At 37.0% G+C, this 12,978-nt stretch overlaps 2 protein-coding genes across 3 annotated transcripts; one reads left to right on the top strand and one right to left on the bottom strand.

Moving 5' to 3' along the window:
• Positions 1 to 164: 164 nt before the first annotated feature.
• On the bottom strand, positions 165 to 4,332 carry LOC141903927 (nodal homolog). The gene is made up of 2 exons (XM_074792315.1): positions 3,923 to 4,332; positions 165 to 1,304 (listed from the first exon to the last, which is right to left on the bottom strand). The coding sequence occupies exons 1-2, from the start codon at positions 4,260 to 4,262 to the stop codon at positions 445 to 447; spliced, it is 1,200 nt and encodes a 399-aa protein (XP_074648416.1). The 5' UTR covers positions 4,263 to 4,332; the 3' UTR covers positions 165 to 444.
• Positions 4,333 to 6,488: 2,156 nt separating this feature from the next.
• On the top strand, positions 6,489 to 12,317 carry LOC141903486 (steroid 17-alpha-hydroxylase/17,20 lyase-like). 2 transcript variants are annotated; one of them, XM_074791608.1, is made up of 11 exons: positions 6,489 to 6,610; positions 7,356 to 7,571; positions 7,662 to 7,742; positions 8,200 to 8,298; positions 8,660 to 8,753; positions 9,001 to 9,159; positions 10,047 to 10,255; positions 10,440 to 10,565; positions 10,876 to 10,989; positions 11,165 to 11,299; positions 11,597 to 12,317. In XM_074791608.1, the coding sequence occupies exons 2-11, from the start codon at positions 7,394 to 7,396 to the stop codon at positions 11,956 to 11,958; spliced, it is 1,557 nt and encodes a 518-aa protein (XP_074647709.1). In that variant the 5' UTR covers positions 6,489 to 6,610; positions 7,356 to 7,393; the 3' UTR covers positions 11,959 to 12,317. The 2 variants fall into 2 exon arrangements, with proteins under 2 accessions (XP_074647709.1, XP_074647708.1); XM_074791607.1 differs by having other exon boundaries at positions 10,876 to 10,980.
• Positions 12,318 to 12,978: the final 661 nt, after the last annotated feature.

Raw genomic sequence — 12,978 nt, forward strand, 5'->3', positions numbered from 1 at the left:
GTATGTTTCACTTCCAGATATTGTAGAAATGAGTTTTAGTACGGCAACGCAACGCCCAAGATTTGTTCGCGAATCCTTGAACTGTATTCTATCAAACGTCGAGTCGTTTCCAAATCATTTTCACTTCAGGACTTCAGATTCATAAACAAAATCAATTTTTGAAATCGCATAAGTTTTCAACTATATTTCTGTCATACTATAAACATTTTACATTTTTCATGTTCGTCTTCACATATCTATACAAATCACTACAGAATCTAATTTAAGCACATATTATTATCATTACAAGATGTTTTATACATTTCGTTTGATGATAAACTGAACATTCTAGTGTATGAAGGCAATTTAATTAAGCACCATTGATACTGATATTATGAATTTTACGAATCGGATATGCTGTCCATTTACATAGAATTCACACTGTTTTCGATTGTATCGAATTGTTTATCTGCAACCGCACGTATCCACAACCATTTCCTCGTGGTGCCTCATAACGATTTCATCGAATTCGAAATACAGCAAACTCAAAGGCGATAGTTTAGTCGGCACGCAACACGGGGCTAGGACAGATTTGTCTTTGTGTTGCATGAGACTTTGCATAACGGCGTGATTCGTGGGATCGTAGTCCTGCGTGACCGGAGACGGGCAACCACCGGCGCACAATTGAGCGTTGAAATCTTTCGGATATATGATCCACTTGCTCCAGCCTACGTCGTCGAAACTAATCTGGAAATCGTATTTGGCGCAAGGTTTGCCTTTCTTCTTGGCGCGCTTCCATTTCGATTTGTTTCTATTGCGATTTTTGTTCCGTTTTTCCGAAGTGCGGCGAACACGTTTCGCCACGTGGACGTTCGCTAATGCTTTATTCAGATGTTGCTTCAGAAAGTCTTTCTCTTCCGATAACAGTAACAGAATAGCCTCCTGGGTGCGAACGTACCGAGTAAACCTTTGTTTCATTCTATTCTCGTGTATTCTCGTTGAACGGCGCGAATTCAGCGATAATTCCAAAAGGTCGTCACCGCCTTTGATAAATCTACGCATTTTTTCGAGGACAGTCGTAATGCTTAAAACGCGAAAACCGCCGATTTCATCGCGGTGGGTTCCGATCGTGAATTTTCGTCGTTTTCCGTATTTTCCATGCGACCTCAGCCTGGCGATGATTCTGTAATGCGTCACCCGGTGGCGCTCGTGTCGGTGAGCCTTGACCCGCAGCTCGGCCAATTGGATGCGTTCTTTTTTGTCGATTCCTGACACGTCAAACATTAAATTGATTTCGCCTCTGTTTCTCAAACGACCGGCATCAACTAAATTAAAAATAAGGGACGTTTAAGACAACAACAAAAGATAATTTTCCATCGTATCATGAGATTTTTAAATTCTTAGAAAATATTTGAATATCTTAATTTTTAAGTCATCAAATTTCCATTTATTTCCTCTGCTTGGTTTCTATTTCCTAATTTGTTTTCCTATATTTTGTGTCAGAAGTCATCAGAATATAGTAGTTAGTTTTCAAGAATATTTCTAACAATCTCAGCTTTGTTCAGCATTGATATTATTTCGAGCAATGCAATAAATCTTATATCTGAGACAATAACTATACGTATAATATACTAAACGGCAGAATGCGCGGCGTTCCTTTCTTGGTAAAGTCTTCCGATTGCCACGGATTAAGTGGGCTTAGTTAGGGTAAATTTGTCGTTCTACCAGTACTAATGCGCATTAGAAAACGCGTTCGAATAAAACATTCTTCATAATCAGATGGATTTTATGCGGACAATCTTATTCAAACGAACTTTCGCAAATAATCGGTGGTTAATTTACTGCTTTTCGTGATGTTAATGTTGTCTTGATGCCAAAATGTCAAAACGCGGTCGTTTCTTTAATACAATCAATTACGTCGCTACTTCACATTATGTTGTAGTAAATTGCTTGCATATTACAGAAGAATGCTTGGTATTTAACAATCTGAAAAACCTGCTGTGTTCGTAATTAGAAAGCAGGCACTGGCAATCAAGGATGAATGATAAAACAATGCAAATCGTGCGGACAAACAATTCGAATTTGACTATCAATCCTAAGATAATTGATGTTCAGGACCCCTGGGTTTCGAACCCAAAATTCTAGATTATTTTGCACGAGGTGTGACTTCACAGGCTGTAATTAAACCACCACTTCACCATATAGCTAATTTGCGTATCGAAATATGACATCTAAATGATGACGAAGATGGTTTTAAGAATGGATCTTTTCAACTAACCTGACAAATCATGACGGATTGTTTTACCTATGTATTTGGCTAGATCGATGAAGGAAATCATAAAATTTGATTGATTCTAGTCGAGAACTATTGTACTACAACGCGGAAACTCCATTACCAATCGTGGATTTATGTAAGGATTCAAGTTTTAATTCCCCAAGAATCAGCTGTCCAAATTGTCACCTAGGATCGAGAATTAATCCCGCGTAAAAAGACCAAAGGAACGGTGCATGCATCAACAGATTAACTATATGTAACTATTAACATATTTTTACAAGGAACTAGGAAAGGCGGCGAAACATTATTCCAATGATTTCACAAATCTTGATTATGGTTAAGAACAATCAGGACGATATTTTCACCCCCACCGTGGGAACTTTGACACTTTTCATTAATTTTCTATACAGAAGTGTGACCGTGGTCATCAATTAACCGGGCGATCAATCAAGAAACATACTAATTAAGGATGCCATTATATTGATACTTGCGCGCTTGAAGTGCGTGCGCCTTGCCGTGCCGGGCCTTAAAAACGCGTCAATTCATATGTCAGACCTTATTAATTATGAGATTGATCAAATGTTTGATTTGTAAGTGAAAATTGATGTAATCTACGAGCTTCTTATTCTTATGTGACACACCGCTAATTAATGCTCCTAAATTATGAAAGTGAACACATTCTAAATACGCAAGAGGAACCAATTTCTATCAACATTAGATTATTGAATATTGCATCTATTCCATACTTTATTTCACTTTTCCGTAAATCATGATTTATTATTCGAGCGTTATTATTCTCAGAATCGTCCTCAATAGATGAAAATCCATGAAAAAGTCGAGGAAATATTTTCGAACTTTATTTGTTCGTTATACTTGTGGGATTCTCTTTTTACATTATCGTCACATCACGGATATAGGATCCTATTAATGGTGATTTCTACGATAAATTTTTTCATTGATGCAATGAGAAGAAAAATGCTACATGTATCTAAACCATTTTGAAGTTAAATTCTAAAATAGCATTTGTAATTTCAAACACTACGAAAGACGTGCCATCGTGTAAAAGACTTAATACATAGATATGAAAGATTCACTGACTTAATCAATCTTAATATAATTTCGGTTGATTTAAGAATCCATTAATAATTCAGGAACAATCTGGTATTCCGTTCTCCTGGGACAGGTTAACGCGAGAAAATCCGTCCTCAAATATACCCATTACTACACCTAATATATCAATCAACGCCAATTAAGATCGTCTAAATTCCGTCAAAATAGTCTAATAGATATGTCCCTTGGGTTTTCATTGCTCTTATGAAAAACATAGCAACAGAACATTTCCATATTCACGATTGATGATAACAGGTGTGATAGAAGATTTTGAAAATATGTTGGTTTATACCAAGAAAGGAATAGCCGATGTTTTCAATATGTTCTTTGTAGTAGATTTGCTGCTTTAGGACATGAAAACTTGCAATAGTTAGTTTAAGGATACGATTACAGATCGAAATATGGAACATTCTTTTTTTTATGGGAACTTTTAAGATCCATTGACAGAATTATTACATGGGACTCTATGTTAACTTTTTAATACTTTAAACATTTGCAAAATATTTCATTCATTCACACGTTTTAATTCATCGACTTATCAAATTATGGGGACGTTACCTTTAGCAGAAATAGTTCTTATTGTGTCCGGTTTCATCGCAGCCATTTTATCCGCCATTTTGTTGTGACCGGTGGCTTCGAATAAATTCTGGCCTTGATTCGTAACTTTCTCGTAAAGTTCCATCATGAACTTGGCGCTGATTCTCTGTGCGTCTCCGATCGGCAGTCCAGATTTCAAGATGTGATCTTTCACGATTTTGTCGATTTGTGAGCGGGTTATGTTGGTGCGACTTCTGACGGCATATCTCGAATTGCTACCGGCGACGAAAATATCGATAAATGCCGCGGAGAATAAGATACAAATTGTCATGAAAACACGCGAAACTTCGGCAGACGACATCGTAAAATATATAGTTCGAATTAATTCATACTAAAACCACGTATCAAATGAACACTTCCTTAGTTAAAGAATTCGACTCGCGTTTAAAAGAAGAAACGTTTTGGAAAAAATATCCACCACCGAACACGAGTTATGTTTATCTCAGTTAAGAGCGAATTTCCGTTAAAAGGTCACAAAACAAAAGACGAAAGTCGCAGCCTATCTCGTATATCAATCTGAATATGTAACTGCGCTGGTTTTTAAAAACGACGTAATATCCTGAAGCGAATAACTCTCCGGAGACCGATCGTTCCCGAGCCTGCCAGGTCAATGAGAGCGCGATGACCCGAACTAAATTCGGAGCTGCTCTCTGAATGGCCCGTCATTTCCAATACCCGACATCTTAATTGCACCAATTTAAAACCCCCCAAGCCCGGGTATGCTGCCACCAAACTTTGTTTTATTGAATTGAGCGGCTACAAATCATCTATGAATGAGCCTATTAGATAACACAATTGGGGGCACAAAAGAGCCGCATAATTCTTCACTAATATCATCACACAGAAATACACTGCCTTTTCAGACCATATTAGCGAGAGGAGTGAAGACAACGTCGACATTTTAAGAAACCAGAGCAACGGACTAGAAAATCCGCGGTATTGTATTTCTCAATGAGAGAGGATCATTTTCAACCAATAAACTTAATCTGACCAGCAGACAACCGAAGTGCCCCACTTGATTAATTACACCCGAGGTCTTCACGTGTAGAGATTAAATCTGAAGTATAGACAAATTCAGATGTTTAAATAAATCTGATATGCTTCTCGCCTATGATGATTGTAAAGATTCGAATGATAGATATAACTGTGTATCGTGTATTGTGGCACGTGGTCATGAACTGCCCTCTTCTGGGTTTCTGGTATTGTACAAAGTAGTAAAAAACAACGACGAACGATTTTCATTTTCGAGGAAGGCTCAGTTATGTACACGGTATTTGAAGAAGTCCCACGTGATAGAATTTATCATTATGAAACTACAACGTTTCGGCTGCTAACAGCCGTCATCAGGTCGAATGTCCAGAAACACAAGTTGTGTTGAAACCATTGGTGAACCACTATCCCACGTATAACGATGTGTAGATAAAACGATATATAGATCGAAAAGTCGATTCAATATAGCTTGAAGGAGATTTTTCGGGCTTCATCTTTCTCGCTTTATTAGTGTGATTCTCTATATATTGTGTTGAAACACTTTTGTTTCAGCACCAGAAACCGCGGTATAAAGTTTGGTATGTTTGAGGCCAGAAACAATTGTATTTTTGGCTATTACCACCCGATGATGGCTGTTAGTCAACAGCCGAAACGTTGTGGTTTCATTTCAATACATTCTATCGTATAATATTCCCAATTGTGGAACTTCTTCAATTATCTACACTGTAGACGGATTACCCCGGTATAGTATAATTTCTTCGACTACTATCGTAGACGGTGTCACAATACTCGGTGACGTCAAGATTTACAAACACTATCTTTCAATAGTCAAAGAAGAAAATTTTCAGTAAAAGTATCCGGCCCTTTACTTTGGAATAACATCAGTGAAAATCTAAAAAACATAGAAAATTCTAAACTGATCCTAAGAAATTATAGAAAGCAACTTTGTGCTTGATTTTATCATACAGTTATTCGAACTGAGTTATTGTTTTTGAAATATTACAGAAAACAACTGGCTTATTAAATGATTATATCTTAATCAAGCTGTTATCATAGTTTACTTTGATTGCATTTTTGTGTGTTAAGGGTTGACTGTGAGCATATTATTTTCTTTATTGCATTTTGATGGACCTGCACAAACTATTCCTTAGTTTCTACAGGCCCCTCCAGGTCTAATTTACTGTATTTTGTATTATGCTTTGCACACTATGCTGTAAATTATATTTGAAAAATAAAATGTTCAAATCAAATAAAATCAAACGGTGTCGGTGACCAACACTTTCAGCTGTTTTAGTTGATCTACGTATGCCCATGTATTTTATGGTTGGATGTCCCTCCGGTGGAGATACCATAAACGCATTCAAAACAGCTGAGATTGATTTTTTTATTTCTAGAGCTCAATTGATTCACGAGCTTTTATCAAATGCCGAGGGCAAACACAACAACAAAAAAGTCGCCTATTTTGAAAAACCGGTTACTCATCTACCCTACGACTCGTCTGACAGTTGTTTTTTCTCTCGTTACTCTGGCGGTTATGACATGTACTACAGAGAAGCCGTCTGCCCTGACATTCATGGAGGAGAAAATTATCGATAGAATCCGGAGCTAATACCGGGATTAATAGCATTCCAATCGGATGCTGCCAAAATGGAATGTCAGGTAAACTAACCGTTATTTGTACAATAGGTAAATTTACGTCGAAATAATTGGCTCTGATCCGTAGAAATAGATAGGAAATCTCTTGTTGTTTTGACCTTGAGTTTCCAGTCAATGGATTAGAAAAAATGTACAATGTACAAGAATTCATGTTTCTGCGCTGATCAAAATAAATTGACTGATTTATACACTCACAACAGAGAAACCACCCGGAAGAAATAAATGGGCATATTTCGATCCATGTTTATGTAGAGAATCAACCTTTTTGCAGAATGATATGTACCGGTATGTGAGGAATGCCTAATGACCTAGGGTTCAAAGTTTCATTTGATATATCGATAATATCAGGACATGCAAAAAAACTGAATTTCACATATAATATATATTGTCACTGCAATATACACCTAAGCGTGGACTCTAAAACGACGAGTCCATGACCTGAGCAAGTCATTTGGCGAATCAATAACCCGGGTATGGATAGCAGTACCTCCCGTTGATCCATTGCTTATGAAAAAAATCTTATAAACATCGATTGATTAAATAATTGATGGATAGAATTTGCATACTGTATTGCCAAACATAACCAAGACTTGTGAAGTGACTAGAGAGCAACACCTGTCTAGGATAGCCATGCCTCTTTCATGAACTTGACGTCTTAGAGGTTTGTTCTCGCACTCAGATAGTTCTCGTTTCTTTCATATCTCTCTCATTCCATGTAAACGTACTAGAACGCGCTGTTATCTTACAGGGTAATTTTTAGTTGCGCGTAGCCACATTCCCAAGACCATGACGAGTGATGCCATTGCAGCTGGAAACCAGTCAAATATCGGGATCGGAATTCATCTCCTAGGACTGGTTATCGCTCTGATATTTGCGTTTGTTTTGTCCAAACTATTGAGACGTCAATCAAAATTCAGACAACCACCTGGACCGCCTACATGGCCCATTATTGGTAATCTGTGGGGTATGTTTTTGGTATTTCCAATATATTATGATTTTGAAAAAAGTTTCTAGTGAAAATAGCAATCCAGTATGCATTTATATTCTTTTTCAGAGATTGAAAAAGAAGACAAGGTATACCTACTGTTAACGAAGTGGGCCAAACAGTACGGTGACGTATACCAAATCAAAACTGGTAATTTCACACCATCGGACACTAGATAAATTAACCGAAAATAAAATAGAATCTTTACTATGAAATATTATTATTCACTACTTTGGTCGTACATAATTGTTTTACTATGGCCATTATCAACAACGACCGAAAATGAAATAGCATCTTAAAACTGAAATGTTATTATTCACTACTTTGGTCGTACATAATTGTTTTGCTAATGGTCATTTTCAACAACGTTTAGTGGAAGTGTGTCCAAGAGAAATCAACATGATATCTTTTACATTGAGTAACGCTTGGCACATGGCTTTTAAAAGATAATTTCGGATTTTTTATGCTGCCAGAACCTTTTTGTCATTGTTAGAATCATGGAAGTATAAACTATCAATCTCCAGTGTATACGTCCATCATAGAACCTAAACCTCTTTGATTGTAGGCTACAGTTCAATGGATAGTTATCATCAGAATATCTTTTCAGGACCAAAAACAGTAGTGATACTGAGCAGTATTGCGGCAGTAAGAGATGCATTTGTGAAGAAACAGATCGATTTTTCTAATCGATCAAGAAACGTATCCAGTGAGTTACAATGAATCACGCAGACCCTTAACTCCCATGACATTAGCAAATTGCATGCGTAGTGATTTGATCTGAAGAGTTCATTTATCCAGGGAAGTGTTCCCTGAAGTGTTCCCTGATTTATCAAAACGTGATGACGTAAAATGGGAGATGGCCATATTTTGTAAAATGGAAGGGAAGGCGTAATGTGAACGATCAGAACTACGGACAATGCTTAATGAGTGCCAGAAATGCGAATTTTAAGTACCTAAAAAAATAAATATTTTATGCTATGTTTATAAATAAATGGTGATGATATCTTTTATAATTTTCTATGGTTTGTTTGTGATCAATATTCACTATGCTATTTATATGAATTCAGACGAACTTCAGTCGGATGGCTACAATGATGTTCTATTTGCACCGTATTCTGAAACCTGGAAAATACACAGAAAACTACTGAACCAAGCTCTCAGGTAAACTATAATCTCGCATTTTCCGTCAGAGCTTTAAAATATATTGCACGCACCCTGCAGTATGAATCAGCAGACGATGATCTATTTCGAAAAGTTATGGTTGTTTCATAAGTGCTAAAGAAATTACAGTAAAAACATTTTGTTTGCACTGACTTGGTGTAAATCTTCTATGTGATTTCTTGTGTAATCGTATACAAAATTCTCCTAAATGGTGCCTTCAAGAAATGGAGTATTTTTCTATTCATAGAAATTTTGCGACCGAAGAACACATGATGCACCACCTGCAGAACAGCATGAACATAGCCAATGCATTCTTAGCTCCCGATCTCGGAAAATCTTACGATCCGTTTAATTTCGTAACTCTGATAGTTTATAATTTCATCTGCAGTATGATCGTTGGGAAAGTGTAAGTATTTTGATAGGTTTGTAGTAAAGAAGGAACATGTGATGTTGTAGACCAACACTATAAAGGCTTTCAGCAAACCTCACCTTACTCGGACTTGACCAACTCGGACAAAAATGAAATCATTTTGTGACTTGCCAACGCATTTTCCTATCCTTAACTCGGACTTCACTTTCTTCGGACCAATTTTGCTGGTCTCGGTTTGCCCGAGTTGAGTGAGGCTTACTAGTTTACTACACTTTTAGAACTTGGGGTTCTTGGGGCGGTTCTTGATAGAACCTTGGGATCTTGGTGGAAACTTAGGGCTCTCTTCATCCATGCTTCTAACTGTCTGGGATTCAAAAGACATTACGGGTGGTTCTTCAAAGAACCGTCAACGTCCTCATTGAAAAATTGAAAATGATTCATTAAGAAATCATAAATCAAAAATATATTACCACGAATTTCTGAATAACTGGTCGATTCTAATATGTAATCATTTCATTGTTTGGATAGCTACATACCTTATATTGGTTGGCCTATCAATAAATGATGCTATTTTTGTATGAACTGAAGTTGAACAGGTTCTTTATGCTCCCTTAGTTTTCATTATATGTATTTAGTTCTTTAATCTAAGAAATACACTTATTTTAGCGAAGATTTCGAATTCATAAGCAGACATCAATGTTAGTCTGTATAAATATAACATATACAACTTTACAACTTTACAAAGTGACGGGTGCCGATATAGAAACGGCGTTAGGACATATTATATTTTATATTTTCCGAAATGTAATGTATAGTTCTGTAAGTACTGTATTAGAAACTTATTGTATGAAATTAAGGACCATGATGGTCTATTTCAATAAACTTAAACTTATACTTATACTTATATTTCTTGCTTGTTCTAGATTTGACCCGGACGATCGCGAATTCAACGCTTTGAGAATCCGCCGCAGAGAAATCACGGACACGATCGGAAACGGTTTTTTGGCGGATTTTTTCCCGATGTTGAAGTATTTCAGGATTCCTCGACTGCGCAAAGCCCAGGCACTGGTCGACGACATGTTGAAATATTCGCAATCGATTCTAGAAAGTCATAAACACGCGTTCTCAAAAGGTGAGTTTGAAAACATTATGAGTTTTACAGTTAATGCTAATGAAAATTGTCGGTCAAACTCTGAGATGGAGTCTAAAATTGAGAGAAGTGTTTTCATTTAAAATATGTATTCAATTTTAACTTAAGAAAATTTTTCAAATAAAATCTTTGAAATAAACGTCATTTCTATTCCGCAATATTCTAGATAAAATACGCGATTTTACCGATCATTTGCTCGCTGCCCAGTTGAAAGCCGTTGAACAGGGAGACGAAAACGTCGACGCTTTGAGCGATTGTCATTTGAAAAATACAATCATGGACATCTTCTCCGGTACGCAAAATAGAATTACCGGTATCAGGCTAAAATAGATTCGTTGTTTCTCCTAATCGGCCGGGTCATATTTGTAAACAGCAATAAAATCAGTAATCAGTCGATTTCTATAGCTGCCGGGTCTGTTATGGTTAGCTTGATTATGATTTAAAAAAAGTTATACAGGGTATATAGACGGCTGGCTGGGTCAACTTAAAAGCTCAGCAGAAAGGAGAAACAAGATATCAATTTGTTTAGCCCTATCATCGTAAAGTTTCACGGGGGCGGGGGAATTCTCACACGAAATTAGTATATTTGTTGTAATCTTCAGCTGGGACGGAAACGACGGTGAACACTCTTTACTGGATATTGCTTTACGTAGCCAGTTACCGAGATGTTCAAAAACGAATTCACGACGAAATTGACCGAGTCGTAGGTAAGCTATGTTTTACTTGTAAACACATATTGAAAATATCGCTGATGAAATAATTGATGCGATTTAAGTAAAAAATAGAAATAAACTAAATCAAATGCTTCATTATTCTCCGATGTTATGTAAGGAAATTATATAGCAGATCAGTGAAAAATCGATATCTCATGCATAATCGGATACCTTGCAGATTCCGTAAATGCACCATCGATGAAAGACCGTAAAAATCTTCCGATAACTCAAGCTACAGTAAATGAAGTAATGAGATTGAGGCCGGCAGTACCGCTCGGTATTCCTCGTAGCACTGTTTGTGATACCACTGTCTGTAAGTAAATTCGTGTAAAATTCTATCCAGTAAATTAGGAAAATTCTATCTACTATAGATTATAGCATTGGATACATCTATTATCAGATAGTGAATTCACAGTCTCACAACTCAATTGAAATTAATAAAAAAAAAACATTTCGAATATTCTTACTAAAGTCCAGGGGCGGCGTCAGTGGGGCAGGGGCAATAGATTTATCATACATTGGGTTTTGCCTCACCCTCATCCAATACAGGTGGAACCCTCCTGCATGCTTATCTTGATAACAACATCGACCTTTTTCTTCCAAATTGCAGTCGATTACGATCTGAAATCGGGTACGGATGCTATTGCGAATATCTGGGCGCTTCACCATGACCCGAACGAGTGGAACGATCCCGAAACATTCAATCCCGATCGTTTCCTCAATGAAGACGGTACTTTAGCAGAAAAACCGAGGAGTTTCCTTCCATTTTGTACCGGTCGTCGCGTTTGTATCGGCGAAACGGTCGCCAAACCTGAAATATGTCTAGTGACGGCGATGGTTCTACAGAAATACGCTCTCTCGCTTCCAACAGGAATAAAAAGACAATTCGAGCCGGCAAATCTAGGCTTTACCGTTTACTCGAAACCGTATCAGATAATTTTTCAAGAAAGATCCGAACTTCAAGACTCCTGACGAACGTCAGCCTATTTAGAAATACCCAGAAAAAGAAATGGCTTAGTAGCTATTTGACTGCGTTATTTCAATCATGAACGTGGATCACGTGGTACTTAATTTTCGGTAGAACCGATATGATGATAGATTTCTTAAATTTCTGACACAGGAATAAATATCTAATTCATAGAATCGTGTAATTTTTGTACATCTTATTTTTACGATTAAGCTGAAAAATATGAGACACTAGCCACCAGAAAATCAAAATGTAGGCTGCTTTACTGATTTAGTTAAGATCGGAAAATTACTGTTATGTAATGTACATTATGAAGAGAGATATAGTTAATGTGTTCACGATTGATAGATGAATAAATTCTAATTGTTGGTAAAAGGGTGTTTGGGTTATTCGGGTTATTTCGATTGGTATAATTCCAGGCCCTATTCGTGGACTGCATTTATGGGACTCGAACCATCGGTCGATTCGGCTAGTGACTGCGATTTAATAGCTACCTCGAGTGTGCTTTTTGCGCAAAGAAAATTTTCTTTCTGATTGAGATTCTGCGTGATTCTATCGAATAGGATTCGATTCTGGGACTTTGAACTTGGTAATTAGTGCATTAGGATAAATGAAGTACCTGTAATGTAGAGAGATTCGGTGTTCCCTTGTGCTGTTGTGGCAAAATTACCAAATTCGACATAAAAAAACAGACTGACAACAACCAGCTACTGGTGCCGCCTAGCGGAGATCCTGTGTATCAATGATTTATAGTCTCGAATAGCAATGTACAGTTTCCCCAGCACAAGTGCTCTTTTCTCTCCCCTCTCTGTGGTTTTTATCACAGGGGCTTGTCACTATTGATAGTGAATGCATATAATAACCTGTATCAATGACCAAGTCCAGTATCCCTGTATAATAAAAAAACCTAAAAAAAAATGTTAAATGTTTTTTTATTCATTATACAGGGATGCTGGAGTTGGTCATTGATACTGGTTATATTCATTCACTATCAATTGTGACAAGTCCCTGTGGTATATATACAT

Source organism: Tubulanus polymorphus, chromosome 4 (genome assembly GCF_964204645.1).
Source record: "Tubulanus polymorphus chromosome 4, tnTubPoly1.2, whole genome shotgun sequence".
Taxonomy (NCBI): Eukaryota; Metazoa; Nemertea; class Palaeonemertea; order Tubulaniformes; family Tubulanidae; genus Tubulanus; species Tubulanus polymorphus.

Excerpts from the sequence above, each read along its gene's own strand:
- LOC141903927 (XM_074792315.1), bottom strand. The coding sequence starts at position 4,262 with ATGTCGTCTGCCGAAGTTTCGCGTGTTTTCATGACAATTTGTATCTTA. Across the intron at positions 1,305-3,922 it reads AAGAACTATTTCTGCTAAAG|TTGATGCCGGTCGTTTGAGA; the intron begins GTAACGTCCCCA and ends TTTTTAATTTAG.
- LOC141903486 (XM_074791608.1), top strand. The coding sequence starts at position 7,394 with ATGACGAGTGATGCCATTGCAGCTGGAAACCAGTCAAATATCGGGATC. Across the intron at positions 10,256-10,439 it reads TAAACACGCGTTCTCAAAAG|ATAAAATACGCGATTTTACC; the intron begins GTGAGTTTGAAA and ends GCAATATTCTAG. Across the intron at positions 10,990-11,164 it reads CCGAGTCGTAGGTAAGCTAT|ATTCCGTAAATGCACCATCG; the intron begins GTTTTACTTGTA and ends GATACCTTGCAG.